The 20,411-nt window shown below is 42.0% G+C and overlaps 1 protein-coding gene across 1 annotated transcript; it reads left to right on the top strand.

The window, feature by feature from the left end:
• Positions 1 to 18,123: 18,123 nt before the first annotated feature.
• Positions 18,124 to 18,714, top strand: LOC106308550. The gene has a single exon (XM_013745704.1). It carries the CDS (start codon positions 18,124 to 18,126, stop codon positions 18,712 to 18,714), a length of 591 nt encoding a protein of 196 aa, XP_013601158.1.
• Positions 18,715 to 20,411: the final 1,697 nt, after the last annotated feature.

The raw sequence follows: 20,411 nt of genomic DNA, 5'->3' as shown, positions 1-20,411 counted from the left end.
CAACACCCAAGAATATAAATCATGATGCATCCTAGTCCTAATCAGGTTATTATCTCAGTCTTAATTCCATTTCATCTCAGCTTAGCCCTTGCTAAACTGAGTCCGGTTTAATAAATAACCCTAAGGACTCCATCATGCAACAGCGTGAGCATTCTACTCTATATGCGACTCGATCATCCCTAAGTTCCAAGTGGAACTCACAAAACTACCCTAAATTCCAAGTGGAATTCACACAAAACCAACTCAGAGTGTTCTAGGCGAGAAGCGGCTGGTTGATCGGAGAGGACTTCGCTAAAACCCAAGGGACGACTTGACTGGACTGGACTGGACTGATTTTGACTTGGACAGAACCTTGGCTTCACCATGACGAAACTGACAGGCCTCGACAGACTGATCTGGACTCGGACAGAACCTCCTTTAGCTTCTGGACAGTTCTTAGGACTTCCCAGCGGAGCATTGAGCAAAAATTCGACTGATATGAACCCATGGAACTGAACTAATCTTGGACAGCACCTCCACTTTATTGTAGGAGAATATGACTGGCTTGGACGGATTGAATTGGACAGAGTTTCCGCGTCACAATCGTAGAGAATCATCGATTGGACGGAACTGGCCTTCTCGGTCTTCAGAATCGACTACACTCTAAGTCGTCCACTTTGTTTCTCTCTCTCTTTCTCTCTGGCCACGTTGACTTGATTACCATCTGAGCTGATCTTCATTTGATTGAACTTCAGTTGGACAGAACCTTCCCTAGGCGCTGATTCGAAATCAGTAGAGAACTGACCTCGAAAACTTTCTAAAACTCTCGAAATAGTTCGGAAACTGTTGCTTTCTTTTTCTACTTTTCTCTCACATTTTTAACTTGGTTTGAACAGGTCTGGATTTGTTGAAACTGAAGGGAGGTATTGCATATTTATAGAATACAGCAACCAATCAGCTTCAGGTTGGTGGCAGCCCGTGTGTCGCTTCGCATGGCTCCGGACGCATGCGCGGCGGAACCTCGTGCTCCACATGGCTGGCTGCATGTCCAGAACACATGCAGGAGGCCTCCACTCCTCCCAGATGTCAGACTACATGACTAGAACTCATGCAAGACGCCACAATAGCACACACATGTCGATCAGCATGCTTCAGTTGCATGCGCGGAGACACCTCGTGCTTGGTCGATCCACCTCGTGCTTCTACATGTCAGGCTGCATGTACAGCTTCCATGCACGGCTACACCTCGGGCTTCTGGAGACACTCAGCTTGTTAGATGGTTGACACCACGTTCTGAACCCATGCAACGAGCCACCTCGAGCTTCTCGGCCCATTGGCCTGATTTCTGTCCTTCCAGCAAATTTCTGATCCGCGATTAACCCTGAATATTTTTCTGCTCCCGTTCAGATGAGTCTAATATTTTTAATAAACTCCAATCTGAAGTCTGACCTTGGTGGTAAATATTTCCCGATCCTTCGGCTTCATCGAAGACTTCCATAATACAGAAATTAGGGTTTTCGTCCAATTTCGGGTTTTCCCGTCGTGCTTCGATCCCGTCGTGCTTGCTTCCCGTCCTGCTTCCAATATCTTCGAAATAATATTCCGCTGATACGAAGTTTCGCGGAATACTTCGTGCTGAAGAAACGTCATTCTTCCAAAACGTCGAGCTTCTAAACCGTCGTGCTTCCAAAAATGGTCTGCTTCCAAAACATCCGTCTGATCAATCTAAGACATCTTCTAACTATGGTCGAGCCACTTATTCGACTCATAGTTCACTCACGATCACTTCTCGCCCTGAGGTATCGAAGTACATCGTGTAGGGATTCATAGTTCATGCTGCTCTTTTTGGGAACTAAGGCTTTGAAGGGCTTCATGTTTTGATCTAGGACCCTTAGATTTATTCTTGTGAACCTAGAGGTTCATAGTAACTTGTGCTCTGACACAGGAGGATCAGTAGATATTCTCTATAAGAACCCTGAGGTTATGAGAATTCCTTTTTCTTGCCAAGAGGTGAATCCTTATCTTGCTGTCTCGAACCTGGAGGCTGTATTGACTTAGTGCGGTATCGCACTCTCTCCTCCGAAGGTGGACCACTCTCGATGTCGACTGGATGTGGGCCAATGTCAAGATTGCGCTGGTTGCCTTTTACGGATCTGTTCAGGATGTCTTCAAGCCCTTATAGGGCAGCTTCCGTGTTCCAGAACTAATGTGGGACGCGTGGTTCTGAAGATTATGGGGAATATCGTCTTGAAGCCCAGAGTTTCTTAGATGTAACCTCCTGAAATATGGAGGTCGTGGGATTCACCCTCTTGGAACCCGGAAGTTCTGGCATATATCCTACTAAAACCCGGAGGCGGTAGGATTTATCCTCTTCAAATCCGACGGTTACAGGGGAAGCAACAATACGTATTCGTCCTTGAGCTTGGATATAAGGGCTGAGACGATCTTATAAGGCCCGAGTCGAAATTGACCCGGAGGCAGGAATGGACCAGTTCTGGAGCCGGACCCGTTGCTTGGATAGCAGGTGTTGACTATGCTAAGAATGCTTCTTCGCATGGATTAGCGTCTTCTACTGCATACTAGGACGTAGTTCCATTCATGCTGTTGATCTTCCATACATATTGCTTCGCTCCTATGATAGGCCATGGATTTGACCCACTTTTACCCATGGTTTATAAGTGTTTTAACTACTATTTATTATATTGTATAGTCTATTAAGTATATTTACAGGTTCATGAGTGATTTGGAGTAAAGTGATGATTTTGGAGCATTTTGGAGTTAAAAGGAGAAGACATCCGAGCTGACCATCGAGCACGATCATCGGTCGACCTTGAAGATAAATAATCGATCGATGTTCACATCGTGACATCGATCGACAGCGAGTTCCCAAAAGCCCGTTTGTCCAAGCCAACTTAAAGCCCATGAATTCACCAAATTACAAGATTACCCCTGACGAGTTTTAACCTAATACTTATAGTGTGCCAACATGTTAGAGGCAAAGGGTGCTTTTCTTGTTTCCTTGTTTTCACAGCAAAAAGGTTTTAAGGTTTTTCTAGGATTTTAGGAGAGTTGGAGAGAAGATCCAAAGAGATTTGTGATTGGAACTCCATTGATTCTTACTTTAATCTCATGCAGTTTTATTATCTATTCCTTGTTGTTATGAATTGCTTAGCAATGTCTGAGTAGTTCTATTGTTAGGTTTAGGGTTCAAATAGGTTACAAGTGATTAACCCCAACTATAGATTGCTAAGTTGTGATATTCATCATTAGGATTGTCATTAATGCCTGTTTCTAGATTAGCTACCTAGAACTTGCCCTAGGAGTTGTAGACACAAGTGATAACTTGCATCTCACCCTGAATCCGTCCTAACTGAGCTAGAATTGTTAGAGTAAGGCGAAAGCTGATCTAGGAAGCCTAGTGAGCATAATTCAACTGTGCATAAAGCTTGACCTCGTCGATCGATATTCCTATAGAATAATCGATCGACACTAAAGTCGTGTCAATAGACAAACCAAGAAAGCGAACGCCGATCGGTTTGTTGTTTAAGAGCTTGAGCTCTATAATATCATACATACAACTAATAAGCACCTATAGGATTATAATCTTGATTACCTGAATAATTGTCTTAAACCCAAATCAATCAACCGAGCAACTACCTTTCTCACAACCTGCTTACTTATATTTTAATCATAATCAACCTAGCTTAATCACCATGATTAGATCTATTAGGTTCCATAGCTCCTTGTGGATTTGATCCCTAAGTACTACAGCTTAACCTCGTATTTGAGAGAGTAATTAACTCCTTAGGGTAATTTGAGTGAGATCAAATTTGGCGCCGTTGCCGGGGAGCTTTGATTGCTTGATAGATTTAATTCGATTTAGTCTAGGTTACTTTTTAAATCCGCTTTCTGACACAAAAATTTTCTTGTGTTTTCAGGTGCATGCCTAGCAGTACAAGAAGCAACAAGGAAACGCAACTGCTTTTCTCATCAGATCTTGCAAGTTTGGAACGTTCAATCCACAAAGGATGACGCTCCTCATCGATCGACATCAACATTAGTTAATCGACCGATATTTGCCAACCACCGTCGATCCATATACTGATTATGTCGACCAACACTTGCTCATCACCATTGACCGAAGCTACTCTTTTGTCGAACGATATCTTCCATCCGAAATCGATCGAAAATTCATCCCGAACATCGATCGATAATTCATCCCGAACATCGATCGATACTGAGCTGCGAGACATGGTTACTACTCTTATACTTGTGCGAGATGAGAATGGAGACCTGCATGACCAGGATGGTCATCTGCGTAATGCATCAGGTCAGAGGATAGATGTTCAGGGGGCTGCAATCCCTGAGCCCGATACTGATGCTACAGGAGCTGCTCAACCTGTAGATGAAGCTGCTCGACCCATAACGTTGGCTGATTACAACCGTCAGGATTAGTTCAATGCCACCAGATCAGCCATTTTCCGTCCAGCTATCCAGAGAGGCAATTTTGAGTTGAAGCTGCAGTACTACACACTCGTGGGACAGACACCCTCTTGTGGGTTATCTCACAAGCATCCAATGGACCATCTGGAGAGCTTCGAGGATCTGATATCTGCTATTAAAGTCGAGGGAGTCTCTGAAGACTACTTTTATGCAAGCTCTTCCAGTATTCACTTGCTGGAGAGGCTTCGCATTGGCTTAAGCCGTTACCACCATGATCTCTTACATCCTGGGCCGACATCAAGAACACGTTTCAGCGTAAGTTCTTTGATGAGGCACGTGCTAAAGACTTGAGGAGTAAGATTGGTACATTCACCCAGGAGCCTACAAAGTCATTCAGAAGCTCCTGGATCAGATTCAAGTCTTACCAGAGGGATTGTCCACACCATGGATTCAATGAGGTGCAGCTGCTCAGCACCTTCTTCGGAGGTATCGCAGTGCAGTATCAGATGGCTCTTGATGCATCCAGCAAAGGGAACTTCAACACTAGGAATCCAGAAGAGGCGGTGAGACATATTGAGAACTTGGCGATATATGGTGTTTGTGGGAACCAAAATTTGCACTGTCGATTTCCGTTTAAATTAGGAAATATAGGAAACCTTAAATTTCCAAGAAGTCCTGGATATCTGCTAAACCACACGCCAAGCAATCAGAACACGAAAGTATGGACGATAAATAAATATATGGAATCGAAATGAGAGCAGGAATGATCTTTATTCCGAATTCATGTTTGAGCGTAACAACAAGGTAAGAGCCTTCGGCCACAAGAGCTGTCAGCGAGATTCCTAGTTCTAGCAACCTAAGACTTGAAAACCTAGTTGAGTCGCAGCTCGAATAACAAAAACGGAAAAATGCCTAAATTGCTCTAAGTATTGCTCTGGGTGATAATTCTTGTGTGTCCCTCCCCTTTCAGCCTCGGTCTCCTTATATACTTCTTCTAAGACGTTTTACCTTTTTCCCTTTCTGCCCCCAGTCTAGTTTATCGCTTTACGAAAATATTCCATTTCCCTTCGATCTTGGTATTTATCTTCGGAAACTTGACATTTATCTTCGGAAACTTGTCATTTATCTTCTCCTCCATAACAAAAGATAAACCGTCATAACGATTGGGCTTTATTTCAATAAAATCGTAAGTGGGCTCTTAGGCGCGTTTTGGCCCCTTTTGGGCCATTTTTCGACTTAGGCGTTTTTACAATTTTATACAAAGATCGCTTTCGAAACGACGTCGAATTTAAGGAAAATTCCAATTCCTTGTATAACTTAGGCAATTCGAGGTGTTTAGTTAACCATTGCCATTTTATAATATCAATCCAAATGTCTTTCGAGAAAAGATGAGTTCCCGCGGTTTTTAAATCGTAAAGTTCAAACGATGCCTCCGATCGCGACGAAACAAGAATGTGTTCGATGCAGTTTCGGGAGAGGAGTTACGAGGATGAGGCGAAGACGGGTTTTGGTTGATCCAGCTCGGCCGTTCGCCGAACTGGACTGGTCCAACTCGCCGAACGGCCTAGCTGAATCCGTCTCGGGTCCAGCTCGGCCGTTCGCCGAACTGGACTGGTCCGGGGTTCATTTTTCTTTGAAACTTTCGTTCGAGAGCTTTACCGAGAATGTGTCGAGAAGTTTTCCGCTAGAAAATGTGATTTTAGACGTTGATTTCAAGATAACCATTTTTGACCCCAACAATTAGCCCCCCAGTTCGTAAGCTTCGAGTTCAAATCTTACGGGCGAGTGATGGCGTTAATCAGAATCCGTGGTTAGAATTGCTTTTTCCCGAAAGATTTCTGCTGATTATTTTAATGCGGAAAAATCACTTCAACTCTAGTTTTCTATAAGTAGTGATCTTTCTTCTTCATTCTCTTCACATTCTCTCAATTTCTCGATCGTTGTAGGACTCTCTGCTCCAAGTGCTGCCCCGGCTGTCATGTCCAAAGGTCGCAAGAGGCCGAGCGCTAACCCCGATGCGGCTACGAAAAGGAAATGTGTTGAGGCCGGCCCTTTGCTTACGAGGGCGTCTGGTTCAGGTTCGGCATCTCGTCATCGCGCTAAGGTTTTGTTTTGAGCGAAAGCTTCTCTTTCTTAACACGTACGAGTCGATCGTTTTTTGATCACCTCTTTTGTCTTTTAGTTCATCTCGTTGATTGACGGGATGAGCAGCGAGTTTGGGTCGGAGGCGGAGCGTCTTGCTAAGGAGTTAGAGGAGTCGCGAGAGAAGTCGTCGCAGGTTGAAGGGAAGATGAAGGTGATCGAGGACGCTCATTCCCTCGAGGCAGCCCTGGTCGAGTCTCGGATCGGCGAGCTTGAGCGGGATCTTGGGAAGACTGTGAGTTCCTTGCTCAAGGCATAGGAGGCAAAGATGACTAAGTCCTCGGAGCTGCGCCGGCTGAAGCATAAGATCCAGAGCGGAGAGGAATCGTCGGTTAGTGCGATTAGAGTGGCCAAGGAGGCCATGCGTGCCGAGTTCCAGATCCGCGTGTCGAGGATATCCGGTTTCCTTGATTCCTTGGCGGCCGTTTACGTTAGGGATTTGGCCTTGGTATGAGTCGAGGGAGGGGCGAACGAGGTCGGTGAAGCTCATGAGTCTCCACGAGTCGAAGGGGCCATGCTTCCCGTTTGTGCGGAAGGAGACTATGATCTGATCCTCACGGACTTGAAGTCCGAGTGTGTTCTTCCCTCCTGCTCAAGTGAGCCCGTCGGTCAGGATCTCGTTGCCGGGGACGCATGAGGAAGCGTGGCTCCGAACCCGGAGGGGGTGGTTGGCGAAGATGAGGCTCCGCTTGCAGAGGATGATTGAGGTTGCAATCTCGAGTGGGACTTTTGTTTTATGTTTTTTTGTTCCGGCCAAGTGCGGCCATGTTTTTATCTTGGGACTGGCCGCTTCTGGCTTCAAATCCCCGTCGCTTCTGCGACTTTTTAAATGAAACTTAGTTTTTTACGTTTTCAAGTTCTTATGGAGTATTTATATGGGTGTAGAGGGAAGACTACGAGTTGTCATCTCGTATGCTAACTCTGTGTGAACTGCTATATCCGTAATCTGTTTCGAGAGTTTTCCGTAGTGCGTGAACTTGCGGGATTTCTGAAGATGCTCGAATATTAGTTAAGTGGCAAATTTTGGGATCTCGTATCAGGGTGTTTGATATTATGCCTAGAGATGTTAGAGACCAGTGTGCTGGGTTTAGGGTAAGACCTAGGTCTGATCACGGCTTTAGGGGGTGCGATGACTACTTCAACTTACGTTTCCCGTATCGTTTTCGACCTGATTCCGTCCCGCTTTAAAGTGCAATGTGTTTTCGGCTTACGTGACTTGCATGGTAGGAATCAAGCATCTCTTCGAGGACAATTTTTAAGTCTCCCGAAAGTGCTGACCAAACTTTCGGATTTTTATATAGTGCTATTACCCTTGTGTTGGGTGTTTGATAGCTATCTCTACGAGATGGCTTAGTTTGTTTAGGACGTTGAGAGTTTGTTGTGATCAGCAACAAACTTATCGGTAGATTCTTTGCGAAGGATTCATGTTAAGGAGTGCGTGTTTTATAGTCGTGGATGGACTGTTTTAAAAGCGAGCGTTCCCTTTCGAAAAGTTCTTGAAAAAAGGTTCTTCGGGCATTAGCGACGTCTCGCTTTGCCGGAGGTCGTTGTTTTTTCAAGTGATGGAGCGTTCTGATGACATTTAGGATTTCAGGATGTTCTCTGCTATGTTAAAAGGAGTTTCCAAAATGTCGAGTCTGGGATCGGACATTTCAAAAAAAGTTTTTTTGTTTTTGGAAGTATACGAGTATACGTATACGTACCTACCCCCCCCCCCCTTTTTAATGAGGGGGGACAGCTGAGCTCGTCCTATGAAGAATTGCCTACGTACCCTCTTCGGGGATCAAGTCGTCTCGTAGTTCAGTGCAAAGTGCTACTTAGTGGTAGTATTTCTTGAGGTGCATCGCGTTCCAAGTTCTCGGTATTATGACATCCTGCATATTTGCGATTTCGTACGCGCCTGGTCGGACTACTTTTATGATTTTGTAAGGCCCTTCCTAGTTGGTTTCGAGTTTTCCCGCATTTTGCTCGGCGGTATTTTAGAAAGCGTTTCGTAAGACTAAGTCGCCTTCTTTGAATTTGCGTCTGCGTACGTTAGTGTTGTGGTACTTTGCGGCCGCCTGTTGATAGTTTTTAATACGTATAAGTGCTTGGTCACGTCGTTCGTTCACTAGATTGAGTTCTTCCAACAACATTAAATTGTTCGAATCTTCTCGTTCCAGGAGTAATCTTCTGCGTACCCCGGGGAATTCGACTTCTGCTGGGATCATACATTCGCTTCTGTAGGCGAGAGCAAATGGAGTTTCTCCCGTTGCGCTTCCGTAGGCGAGAGCAAAGATAAACCGTCATAACGACTGGGCTTGATTTCTATAAAATCGTAAGTGGGCTCTTAGCCGCGTTTTGGCCGAGGAGTTCGATGCAGTTTCGGGAGAGGAGTTACGAGGACGAGGCAAAGACGGGTTTCGGTTGATAAAGCTCGGCCGTTCGCCAAACTAGACTGGTCCAGCTCGACGAACGGCTGAGCTGAATCCGTGCTGAGTCCAGCTTGGCCGTTCACCGAACTGGACTGATCCGGGGTTTGTTTTTCTTTGAAACTTTCGTTCGAGAGCTTTTACCGGGAATGTGTGGAGAAGTTTTCCGCGAGAAAATGTGATTTTAGACGTTGATTTCGAGATAAGCTTTTTTGACCCAACAGTATTTTTGACACATTGTGTATATGCTTACTAACTTGTTTTCAATGTTCTATCGAGTTAGTCTAGTACTTTTAGAGTCATTTCAGGTCTGGAGTAGACTGAAGAGCCGAAGGAAGAAGCGTGAAGAAAGGAGCAAGAATTGGAGTCTTTCCCGGTGGAACAATCGAGCGGAGCAGTCTGACGGTTGATCCCATTAGGAACAGCCAGACGATTGTTCCCGACATTTATGGAAGTTTCCATATCTTTCAAAAAATTTCCCTAATCACCTATTCTCTCCTCTGAAGTCGATGACGCCTCCATATAAAAAGCCATCCTTATCTTTATTTTGTTTCTACGCTAGATTTTGCAAGGCTCTAGATTGTATTTTGGAGATTTGCAACTTGTAAGGGAGAAAGACTCCATCTCTCATCTAGAGAAGAGTGTCCTGAACCCTTGTTTTCTACTCTATTTTCTATGCAATATTATTCAGAAGTCATGGATGTGTCATCTTGCATAATGATCGAGTAGTCGGCTAAGCTTGCATAGGGTTTTAGGGTGTTTGATCGCATGAGCTAAACATAGATAAGCAATCCCATTAGTGTCTTCATTCATATTGCTCTTACTGCTTGCATTAACTTGATCACTTAATGTTCGAACCTAAGTCAATCAACTCACTAACCGTGTAGAAGATAGCTGGATTAATTATGAATGAGATTAGTATCCTTAACACAAAAGGTTAACAGATAAAAATAATCCTCACACTCTCAAGTGTTTATCCTCACCCACACACGTGTTTCTCTCGGATTTTAGTGGTCACACAAGAGTTTCCTCTCAAAGTTCTAGGAGAACAAATCAACTAACCCAATGGAATCTCCAAGCAAACAAGGGATGAACACAAGATAGAAAGATAAGAGACCTGATTTGTGAAATCAGTATTAACCACTCCAAGGATGGATTTCTCCTCAGCCAGCAGGATTTCTCTTCCACCACCTTGCCAACAAATCAAACTTTTGTTTCTTTTTTTTTTGATAGATCTTTTTCTTTTCTTTTTTTTTTATAGAAGAATGGCGGTAAGTAAGGTAGTGGCCCGGATTTAAGATAGAAAGAAGAAGACGTGTTTAGAAAATGAAAGATTAGAAGATGGATAGATAGTACCGGTTGAGTGGCTCTGATACCACTTGATACGCCCTAAAATAGGGAAGGATCACTCAATTGGACTAAAGGGATATGCACTCGCAAAAAGGGAGAACTGATGGATTGAACGGTCACACAATGGGTTACGGATGGCCCAATGATACTACCAGACTTCAGTTGGTGCTTGATATGACTAACAAGTCAACCAAAAGAAGGATTTCAAAACGTTGCATGATATGACGCACATGTCCAACGAAATAGAGATTTGTTTACTCGGAGATAACCTCACCAAGAAACGAAAAGTGATCTACAAAGAACAAAGAGATAAGCTCAAATAAAAAGGAAAAAGGAATCCTTTATTCCGTGGCTCATAGGCCCTATATATAGGATTACAAGTTGTAGAAATTCAAAGAAGAATGTGCGAAAACCAAGGCATTGAAAATAGAAACAAAGACTTGACTAAATAAAGTCTTTGAGTGAAACTTGGACTGCCTCTTGATATATCCACGACCAGGACTTTGAAAAGTGAAGAATATGCTCCTGATATGGGCCAAGACATGTCCCTTTAAGGCCTGGTCAAAATCCATCTTTTTTCCTTAGCCAATTTTTATCGGTTTCTCCATTTGGCCCAAACAAGTCTGTTTTTGATTCTTTTTGTAAACCATCAAGCCCAAGAATTTCTTGGACATTTAGAACATGAGTAATCACCTTTGTCATGATTGAATTGGTCGTTGGTTCATCAGAAAGAAGGTTAGCCATTTCCAGCTTCTCGGGTGGTCTTAATTCCCGAGAACTGAAGATCACTTGATTTGTAAATGGCATAACTGTCACATATGAACTCCGTTTGATCTGATTCTTCTTCGAGGAGCTCCATAATTGAGTTGAAAACATTCTCCAAGTAATTTCATGCGTAGAAGCCTCGTTGTTTGGAAGATATGAGTCAAACAATAAACATATATCTTTACTGGTTCCCATGATCAAGCCATGCATGTCTGTTTTGCCCGGTGCGCTACCCAAGGGCACATCATTCCCTCCCCCTTAAAAATGATTTGACCTCAAATCCATTTTACCTGTATCAAAAGGAAATGAATCAGGAAAAAAGAATCTAAAGAACATGTAAAATATAGTGAAGGAAAATTTTGGAAACAAACTTCCTTGGAGTTTTGAAGTTGTTTTCCTCAAGTACTTCCATCTCCAAATCTCAAACTTATAAGCACGATCTCTGCTTCTGTTCCTGACACCTATTGGAGACTGATCATGTTTATCCTGGACACTCAAAAAAAACATTAAAATACCAGGATCATATGTGCAAGACAAGTACTTGTTCAGATTAGAAACCAAAGTTTCTTTCCCTCATGTAGCACATGTTTCAGATCATCACGAAGCCCATCAAAGTAAGTGTTTTACACAGAATGGTGCCAGGGCACGTGATAGCACAGTTACTAAAGAACAAATTCAAAACATGTGCAAGTTTCTCAGATTTAGAACACAAAAGATCAATTTCAAACTGAGAATTACTTATCCAAGGATCAGCACTTTTATAAAAGAAGGTGTTGTAAATCAGAATGCTTTCAAGGCATGAAATATCATAGGACATTTTCAAAACGTCCCTAACATGATCAGAATTAGAATACAAAAGTTCAAGATCAGATTTCAAAACAGAATCACAACAAAACTCGGTTTTAGCTCTAAGTGATTTCTGTTCCAGCAAAGTCTTAACCATAAATTCGTCCAAGGCACAAGTGGATGCAAACAAGTTACCAGTGTTCAGTGCATATCTATAACAACTCAGATTAAAGCTATTTTCTTTAAAGACAAATGAATCAAACAAATTTCTAGCACAAAAATTAGGTTGATGCAAATCAAGCTCAAGAGACTCTTCAAAATGATCACAACCTTTGCTATGTTTCAAGAACTGATCAAAACTCAAAACAATCCAGAATTGATGCCATTGTCATGTTGAAAACGTTTTTGATCAAGAAGTTCATCAGGTTCAAACACTTTAAAAGAATTAAACATGTTTTCAAAAACAGAATCTGAAACACGAAATTCTTTAACCTTGTCAAAACCAAAACGTTTCACATCTTGAGAACTGATCTTAACACACATTTCAGACAGAAAATTAATCAAATCAAGTTTCTCACAGTGCTCTTGAATGTATGTGGTCAAAGGCGTAGGAGTTGTGCCTGGATCAAAGCAAAGATGATTCTCCATGTTGATGGATGTCATGCTTGGTGCTTTCTCATCATAGGTAGGACCAAGTTTGTCTTCCTCATCAAAGATGGGACCTAGGCCATCTTCCAAGGGTCTCCTAGTATCAAGAACGGCCCTTGATGTGGGTAGCACCTGTTGTAAAAATGTTAGTTCTGCAATAGTCTGTTCTTCATCAAACGTAAAATTAGGTTCTGGAAAAGGAAGATCACAATTATCCTCACAAATCATCAAACTTTCAGTCAGCTCTTCATCATACTTATCAAAAATGGGTAAAGAATCTGAAAAATCTTTTAGATCTTCAAGGTTGTTTTCATATTTACCTTTGGGTTTTTCATTGATGAATAAGGATGGCTTAGCTACAGGTGCACGTGTGGTTGTGCTCTTCTTTTGGATCTTACTGACGTCCTTGAGGGCTATCACCACACCCTCCACAAGGTTGTCACAAAACTCCCGGACTTCAAACCGACTGAAAATCCTTCTTTGGTTAGCTTCGAACATTTTAACCTGAAAATTCTTAACACAAAAGGTTAACAGATAAAAATAATCCTCACACTCTCACGTGTTTATCCTCACCCATACACGTGTTTCTCTCGGATTTTAGTGGTCACACAAGAGTTTCCTCTCAAAGTTCTAAGAGAACAAATCAAGTAACCCAATGGAATCTCCAAGCAACAAGGGATGAACACAAGATAGAAAGATAAGAGAACTGATTTGTGAAATCCGTTTTAACCACTCCAACGATGAATTTCTCCTCAGCCAGTAGGATTTCTCTTCCACCACCTAGCCAACAAATCAAACTTTTGTTTTTTTTTTTTATTGATAGATCTTTTTCTTTTCTTTTTTTTTTAGGGAAGTTTACCAAAATGACTCAAATTAATTGTGTTATTACTAGAATGACTCATATTTTTTGAAAATTATTAGGTAATTTTTCTGGTCGAAATTGCCTTTACCCATAGTTTTAACAAACAAAAGACATTACTAAAGTACCCTTACCATTTGATCGTCGGCAGATTTATTTTCGAAAAAAAAATCTATCGAGTAATGAATCTGTTTAGAAAAACTTTTTAGAAAAATAAATCTACCGTTAAAGTGGTGTCAGACTTTTTTAAAAACGCCAGATTTGTTTCCACGGTAGAGTTAATTGTCCGATTTGAATAGAAAATAGATTTTTTAGGATATATCTGGCGTATGAGGTAGCAGATTTGTTATAAATGGTAGATTTGTGTGATCGACTTATTTTCTTATGTTCGACTTATTTGCTTATGAAAGATTTATATATCCGACTTAAAATGGTTGGTAGACTTTTTATTTTATGTGGTGATTGACTTCTTAATTTATGCTGTGGCAGATTTGTTGACGGAAATCTAGATTTATGTCAACCAAACTTAATTTAATGTTCAATTTAGACTTGGTTTACATTAATTTCAAATCTTGTTAAGTTAATTAAGATCATAATTAGGTAAATTTTTAGTATATGTCGTCATCTTTTTCATCCTCTTTTCTTTCTCATCAAGTTGCTCCCTTTCATACTTGTAGCTAAAGAGGAAACTAGATATGAAAACTTTGTGAAAAAATCATACATAATTCTAAAACATGTTCTCTTAAGTGATAAGTATTCGATTTAGTTTGAGACTGGTCATTAGATTTCTTTTAGGTTGGTGCTAAATTTGGTGGTATTACATTAGATTTACATGTTGGTCATTTGTATTTGGTGGTACATTACATTTCATTAAGTTTTTTTTTTTCAGAAGTAGGTGCAAACAAGCCTTTATATACATCTGAGATCATACAAGTGAAAGAAACCACGTACAAACCTTATACATTCATCCGAGAAAAATTAAAACCATACAAGTAATACATCCCCACGAAAGTAACAAAAACCTACCAAATAATACATCCATCCAAGTTAAACGTACTAATAAAACTACTAAATAAAATGATCCAAATTACACGTCCTACAACGGTTAAGATAACATAAAAGTACATCCAACAGCAGCCAGACATTCAATGTACTTCATCATCTTCAAAAGTAAAACACTAGAATTAATGGAAAACCAGTATTGTGCTTCTTTTCTCATCAAATTGCAGAATATTAGTACGATAGCTTTGAAAACACAAGACGTTCCCAACTTATAGGAAATAGTGAATTCTCTTAGGACTCACAAGATCATCTACAAAGAATGTATTGTCATTAAATAGCACAGCTACACGCCCTCGGCTGCGATCTCCAGCAACAACATGTGAGGATTTAGTTCTACGTACTTCATCTTTGTGACTATTAAATGCAGATGACTGTACAGTTGTTACATCCCACCATCTTATATTTCCTGATCTCTCCCATAACCTGAAAAGAGAGCAAAATATGATTTCCAATGCAGCACTTCAGTTGCAATGTTGTTGCCGTCAAGATACTCACGCTTCCATCATCAAAAGCTGCATACTCTTGCTGGTAGCGAGCTGTCAGGAAGCCGCAGAGTACGAAGCTGGGAACGTTCACTTATCTCTGCCAGCTTCGAAACCTTAGTCAAACCCAATGTCATAACCAAGCTTAAGAAAATACATAATCAGTCTCTCGATTTCAAAGTCGAAGGAATGATGAAATTGGAAATTAGGGTTTTCGAATCGCATAGATTTTGCACTTACGGTTTCAATTTTGTCAATTTAAAATCGAACCCAAATAGAAGCTAGGGTTTTTGCGAATCAAAGGGATGACGGCGACTTGAGGAAGACGTGACGAAATGGATGTCGGCTGTGACAAAGAAGGTGTTGTTGGAGTCGGAGATGGATAATGAAGAAGCCGACTCTCGAGAGGAGATATGACTCCGACTTCGGTCGTTCTCTTCGAGGTATTAAGAACATATATTTTTATTAATTTTAATGGAACTTTTGTGTTAATGAAGTAAAGTATTGTTTTTTAGTAAATTTGCTTGTTGCTTGTGTCATTCTAGTAATTACGATTTTATATGAATAAGTCTAGTAATTCTTAGTATAATGGGAGTCATTCTAAGTAATTTATATTTTATTTTATTTTTTAATAGAAGAACGGTGATAGGTAATGTAGTTGCCCGGATTTAAGATATAAAGAAGAAGAACTGTTTAGAAAATAAAAGATGAGAAGATGAATAGATAGTACCGGTTGAGTAGCTCTAATACCACTTGATACGCCCTAAAATAGGGAAGGATCACTCAATTGGACTAAAGGGATATGAACTCGCCAAAAGGGAGAACTGATGGATTGAACGGTGACACAATGGGTTGCGGATGGCCTAATGATACTACCAGACTTCAGTTGCTGCTTGATATGACTCACAAGGCCACCAAAAGAAAGATTTCTAAATGTTGTCTGATATGACGCACAAGTCCAACGAAATAGAGATTTGTTTACTCGGAGATAACCTCACCAAGAAACGAAAAGTGTTATACAAATAACAAAGAGATAAAATCAAATAAAAGGAAAAAATGAATGCTTTATTTCGTAGCTCATAGGCCATATTTATAGGATTACAAGTTGTAGAAATCCAAAGAAGAATGTGCTAAAAACAAGGCATTGAAAATAGAAACAAAGACTTGACTAAATAAAGTCTTTGACTGAAACTTGGACTGTCTCTTGATATAGCCACGACCAGGACTTTGAAAAGTGAATAATGTACTCCTGATATGGGCCAAGACATGTCTCTTTAAGGCCTAGTCAAAATTCATCTTTTTTTCTTAGCCAATTTTTATCGGTTTCTCCATTTGGCCCAAACAAGTCTGTTTTTGATTTTTTTTGTAAACCATCAAGCCCAAGACTTTCTTGGACATTTAGAACATGAATAATCACCTTTGGAATGATTGAATTGGTCGTTGGTTCATCAGAAAGAAGGTTAGCCATTTCCAGCTTCTCGGGTGGTCTGAATTCCCGAGAACTGAAGATCACCTGATTTGTAAATGGCATAACCATCACATATGAACTCCGTTTGATCTGATTCGTCTTCGAGGAGCTCTGTAACTGAGTTGAGAACATTCTCCAAGTGATTTCATGCGTTGAAGCCTCGTGGTTTGGAAGATATTAGTCAAACAATGAATATATATCTTTACTGCTTCTCATGATCAAGCCATGCATGTCTGTTTTGCCTGGTGCACTACCCAAGGGCACATCATGTGCGGCTTCACTCGAGCAAACGGAGTACCACCAGACTACATCAAATGCACACTGTTCCCTTTCTCTTATGATGGGAAGGCTGCTCGCTGGCTAGATTCTCTACCAACCGGATCACTCACTTCATGGGAGCAGGTCCGATCTGAATTCCTTAGCCACTTCTACACGAAGTCAAAGACAGCAGCTCTGAGGCAGAAGATTGCCACCTTCAAACATTTGGTGGACGACTCTTTTTGTGATGCATGGGAACGATTCAACGTCTACCGCAGAGAGTGCCCACATCACGGTTTTGAGGATGACTATCTCCTTGGAGTGTTCTATGATGGTGTAGGATGGGAGTACCGAAACGCCCTCAACTCAGCCTGTTAGGGAGATTTCATGACCCAATCAACGCAAGGGGCGTTTGAGCTGATTGAAAACATGGCGTCAAGCTCATCCGATAATAACAGGGAGAGCGATCGCACCCACAAGGTGAACAGCATCGATAACAGCAAGATCGACGAGCTGACCGCCAAGGTTGATCAACTGATTAAGAGCAACTAAAACCAGGTTTTCATCATGGAGGAATCTCCTCAGGATAAGGCAACTGCGAACAATACTTTGGAAGCAGATCAGTCAGCGGATGATCAAAATGAGGTCAATTACGTTAATGGACATGGATGGCACTTCAAGAACTATCACCCAAACCCTAACGTGAGAAACAATTCACATCTGTACAACTACCCCAAGCTCGATAATCCGGCTGACAATACTCAGAACAACCAAGGGCAAAACGTAGGATTCCAAAAGGGGTACAACCAGAACCACCTAGGGAAAACCTATGTCCTCAGCCAGGCTCAGCACAATCAGTTCCAGAATCATAAACAACTGACCAACCAGGAAGTTACTCCAGCGGCCACGATTGCTCCGCAAGATGAGTTAAAAAGTCTAGCCATGATGATGCAACAGCTACTACAAGGCCAGGAGATGCAAGGCAAGGCACTGAATCAGGTCACCACTGACCTCAACACTAGAATGAACCACATGTTCAATGACCTGAGCACAAAGTACGACAACGTTGCCAGCCACATGCGACAGATGGATATTAAGATTGCTCAAACCGCTGAAAGTCTAAAGAGGCAGCAAGGTACACTTCCTGGAAAAACAGACAAAAACCCAAAGGAGTGGAATGCAGTTGGGCTGAGAAGTGGAAGGCAACAGTCCGATCCAGCACCGAGGTAATTCACAGCGGCAAAGAAAGGGAAGCAGAAGGAAACCGAACAGCCACCCTCGGATGCTCCAACAGCTGACAATGAGGAGGAACAACCGGTTGAGGTCAATCCGTCTGAAACCGAGCAGCCAGCTGAAGTTGTTCGCCCATCCCCAGAACCTGTTCCTGCTCGCGAATACGTTCCCAAAGTTCCATATCCTGTTACAGCGAAAGCTACTCGTAAGGATTGAGAGGAGATGAAATGCAGAAAAATGCTGGAAGACTTGACCGTCAGGCTTCCTTTGATTGATGCGATCCAAATGATGCCTTCTATGCGCAGCTTTCTGAAGGGGTTAATCTCAGGGAAGATATCCGAGGATTGTGAATTCATGATTGTCCTTAAGGAGTGCAGTGCAGTGTTTCAGAACAGGCCGATAAAGAAGCTGGGAGATCCTAGCAAGTTTGTTCTCTCTATCCAGATTGGGAAGACAGTTTTCTCCTGCTCCCTAGTTGATCTGGGATCCAGCGTAAACCTCATGCCCTACTCAGTGGCAAGACGTCTGGGATTCACGCACTTCAAACCAACCAGGATGTCCTTAGTGTTCGCGGACAGATCAGTCAAGTCTCCAGTCGGTATCCTCGAAGATCTCCAAGTAAGAGTTGGGAACGCCACTGTTCCTGCGGATTTCGTAGTTCTGGAGCTCGTGGAGGAATCCAAGGATCCTCTCATCCTAGGAAGACCATTCTTATGCACTGTTGGTGCTATAATTGATGTGCAGCAAGGGAAGATCGATATCCATCTAGGAGACATCGTGATGCAGTTCAAAATGAATGAGTTGCTTAAGAAACCAATACTGGACTGAAAAACCTTTGTGGTGGATGAAGGGATTGATCCGCTGGAACCCCATGAAGGAATGATCGAGGAGATCCTTACAGATGATCCACTCGAACTCGCAATGGTAAGAGCTGAGGCTGAGCAGAACGTCGAGAACATTGATGCTGATGGGTATACCAAGATGCTCGACTCCGCAAGAAGTATGGAGTAGATGGTAGCATGTCTAAGTCTGGGGAAGGCAAACGACAACAACCCAAACAATCCAACAGGAACAACCTCCCCAGTGAACTCGACTGATCCGTCAAGACAGCTCGACGATCCTTGGAGCGTGCTGAAGGCTCCGAAGGTTTAGCTCAAATCCCTTCCAGAGGGACTCAGGTATGCATTCTTGGGCCCCAATTCCTCATATCCTGTCATTGTGAACTATGAACTTAATATTGTGGAAACTGCATTGCTTTTATGTGAGCTTAGAAAATATCATAAGGCATTAGGATATTCACTAGCTGACATACCTGCAATATCATAGGATACACCTAGAAGATGAATCAATGACTTCTGTGGAACATCAGAGGAGGTTAAACCTGAATCTAAAAGATGTTGTAAAGAAAGAGATAATGAAACTTCTAGAGGCTGGTGTAATTTATGCTATATCTGATAGTAAATGGGTTAGCCCTGTTCATGTAATACCTAAGAAAGGTGGGATTACTGTCATCACTAAAGAAAAGAATGAATTGATCCCTACTAGAACAATAACAAAAAATTGAATGCTGCTACTCGAAAGGATCACTTTCCACTTCCCTTTATTGACCAAATGCTTGAGAGATTAACTAACCACCCATACTGCTGCTTTTTAGATGGTTATTCAGGTTTCTTTCAGATCCCTATCCATCCAGACGATCAGGAGAAGACATTCACATGCCCATACGGAACGTACAGGAGAATGCCTTTCGGCCTGTGCAATGCGCCAGCTACATTTCAACTTTGCATGATATCGATTTTTACTGACCTGATCGAAGACATAATGGAGGTTTTCATGGATGATTTCAGCGTCTATGGAAGCTCCTTTAATGTTTGTTTGTCGAATTTGTGCAGGGTACTCCAAAGGTGTGAAGAGAAACATCTTGTGCTCAACTGGGGAAAAGGCCACTTCATGGCCAGAGACGGGATTGTTCTAGGACATAAGATCTCCGAGAAGGGTATTGAGGTTGACAAGGCAAAGATTGAAGTGATGATGAGCTTGCAACCACCAACAACAGTGAAGGGGATCAGAAGCTTCTTGGGTCATGCTTGTTTCTACAGGAGGTTCATCCAAGACTTCTCCAGAATCGCAAGACCACTAACCAGGCTGCTCTTAAAAGAGATCAAGTTTGATTTTGACAGCGAGTGTCTAGCTGCTTTCCACACCATCAAGGGAGCTCTAATAAGTGCACCAATTGTGCAACCGCCAGATTGGGACCTTCCCTTTGAGATCGTGACAGATGCTAGTGACTTTGCAGTGGGAGCAGTGCTTGGGCAGCGGAAGGATAAGAAGCTCCACGTGATCTACTACACAAGTAGGACAATGGATGAGGCTCAGTGCCGATATGCAACTACCGAGAAGGAGCTTCTGGCTATTGTTTTTGCGTTCGAGAAATTCTGATCTTACTTGGTGGGATCAAATGTGATAGTGCACACAGACCATGCGGCCTTGAAGTACCTGCTCACAAAGAAGGATGCTAAACATCA

This window comes from Brassica oleracea, chromosome C8 (assembly GCF_000695525.1).
Source record: "Brassica oleracea var. oleracea cultivar TO1000 chromosome C8, BOL, whole genome shotgun sequence".
Taxonomy (NCBI): Eukaryota; Viridiplantae; Streptophyta; class Magnoliopsida; order Brassicales; family Brassicaceae; genus Brassica; species Brassica oleracea.
Note: the sequence above shows the minus strand (reverse complement) of the source record. Positions and strands in the feature narration are given on the sequence as shown.

Bases quoted from the DNA above. Each gene is read 5' to 3' on its own strand.
- LOC106308550 (XM_013745704.1), top strand. From the start codon at position 18,124: ATGCTGGAAGACTTGACCGTCAGGCTTCCTTTGATTGATGCGATCCAA.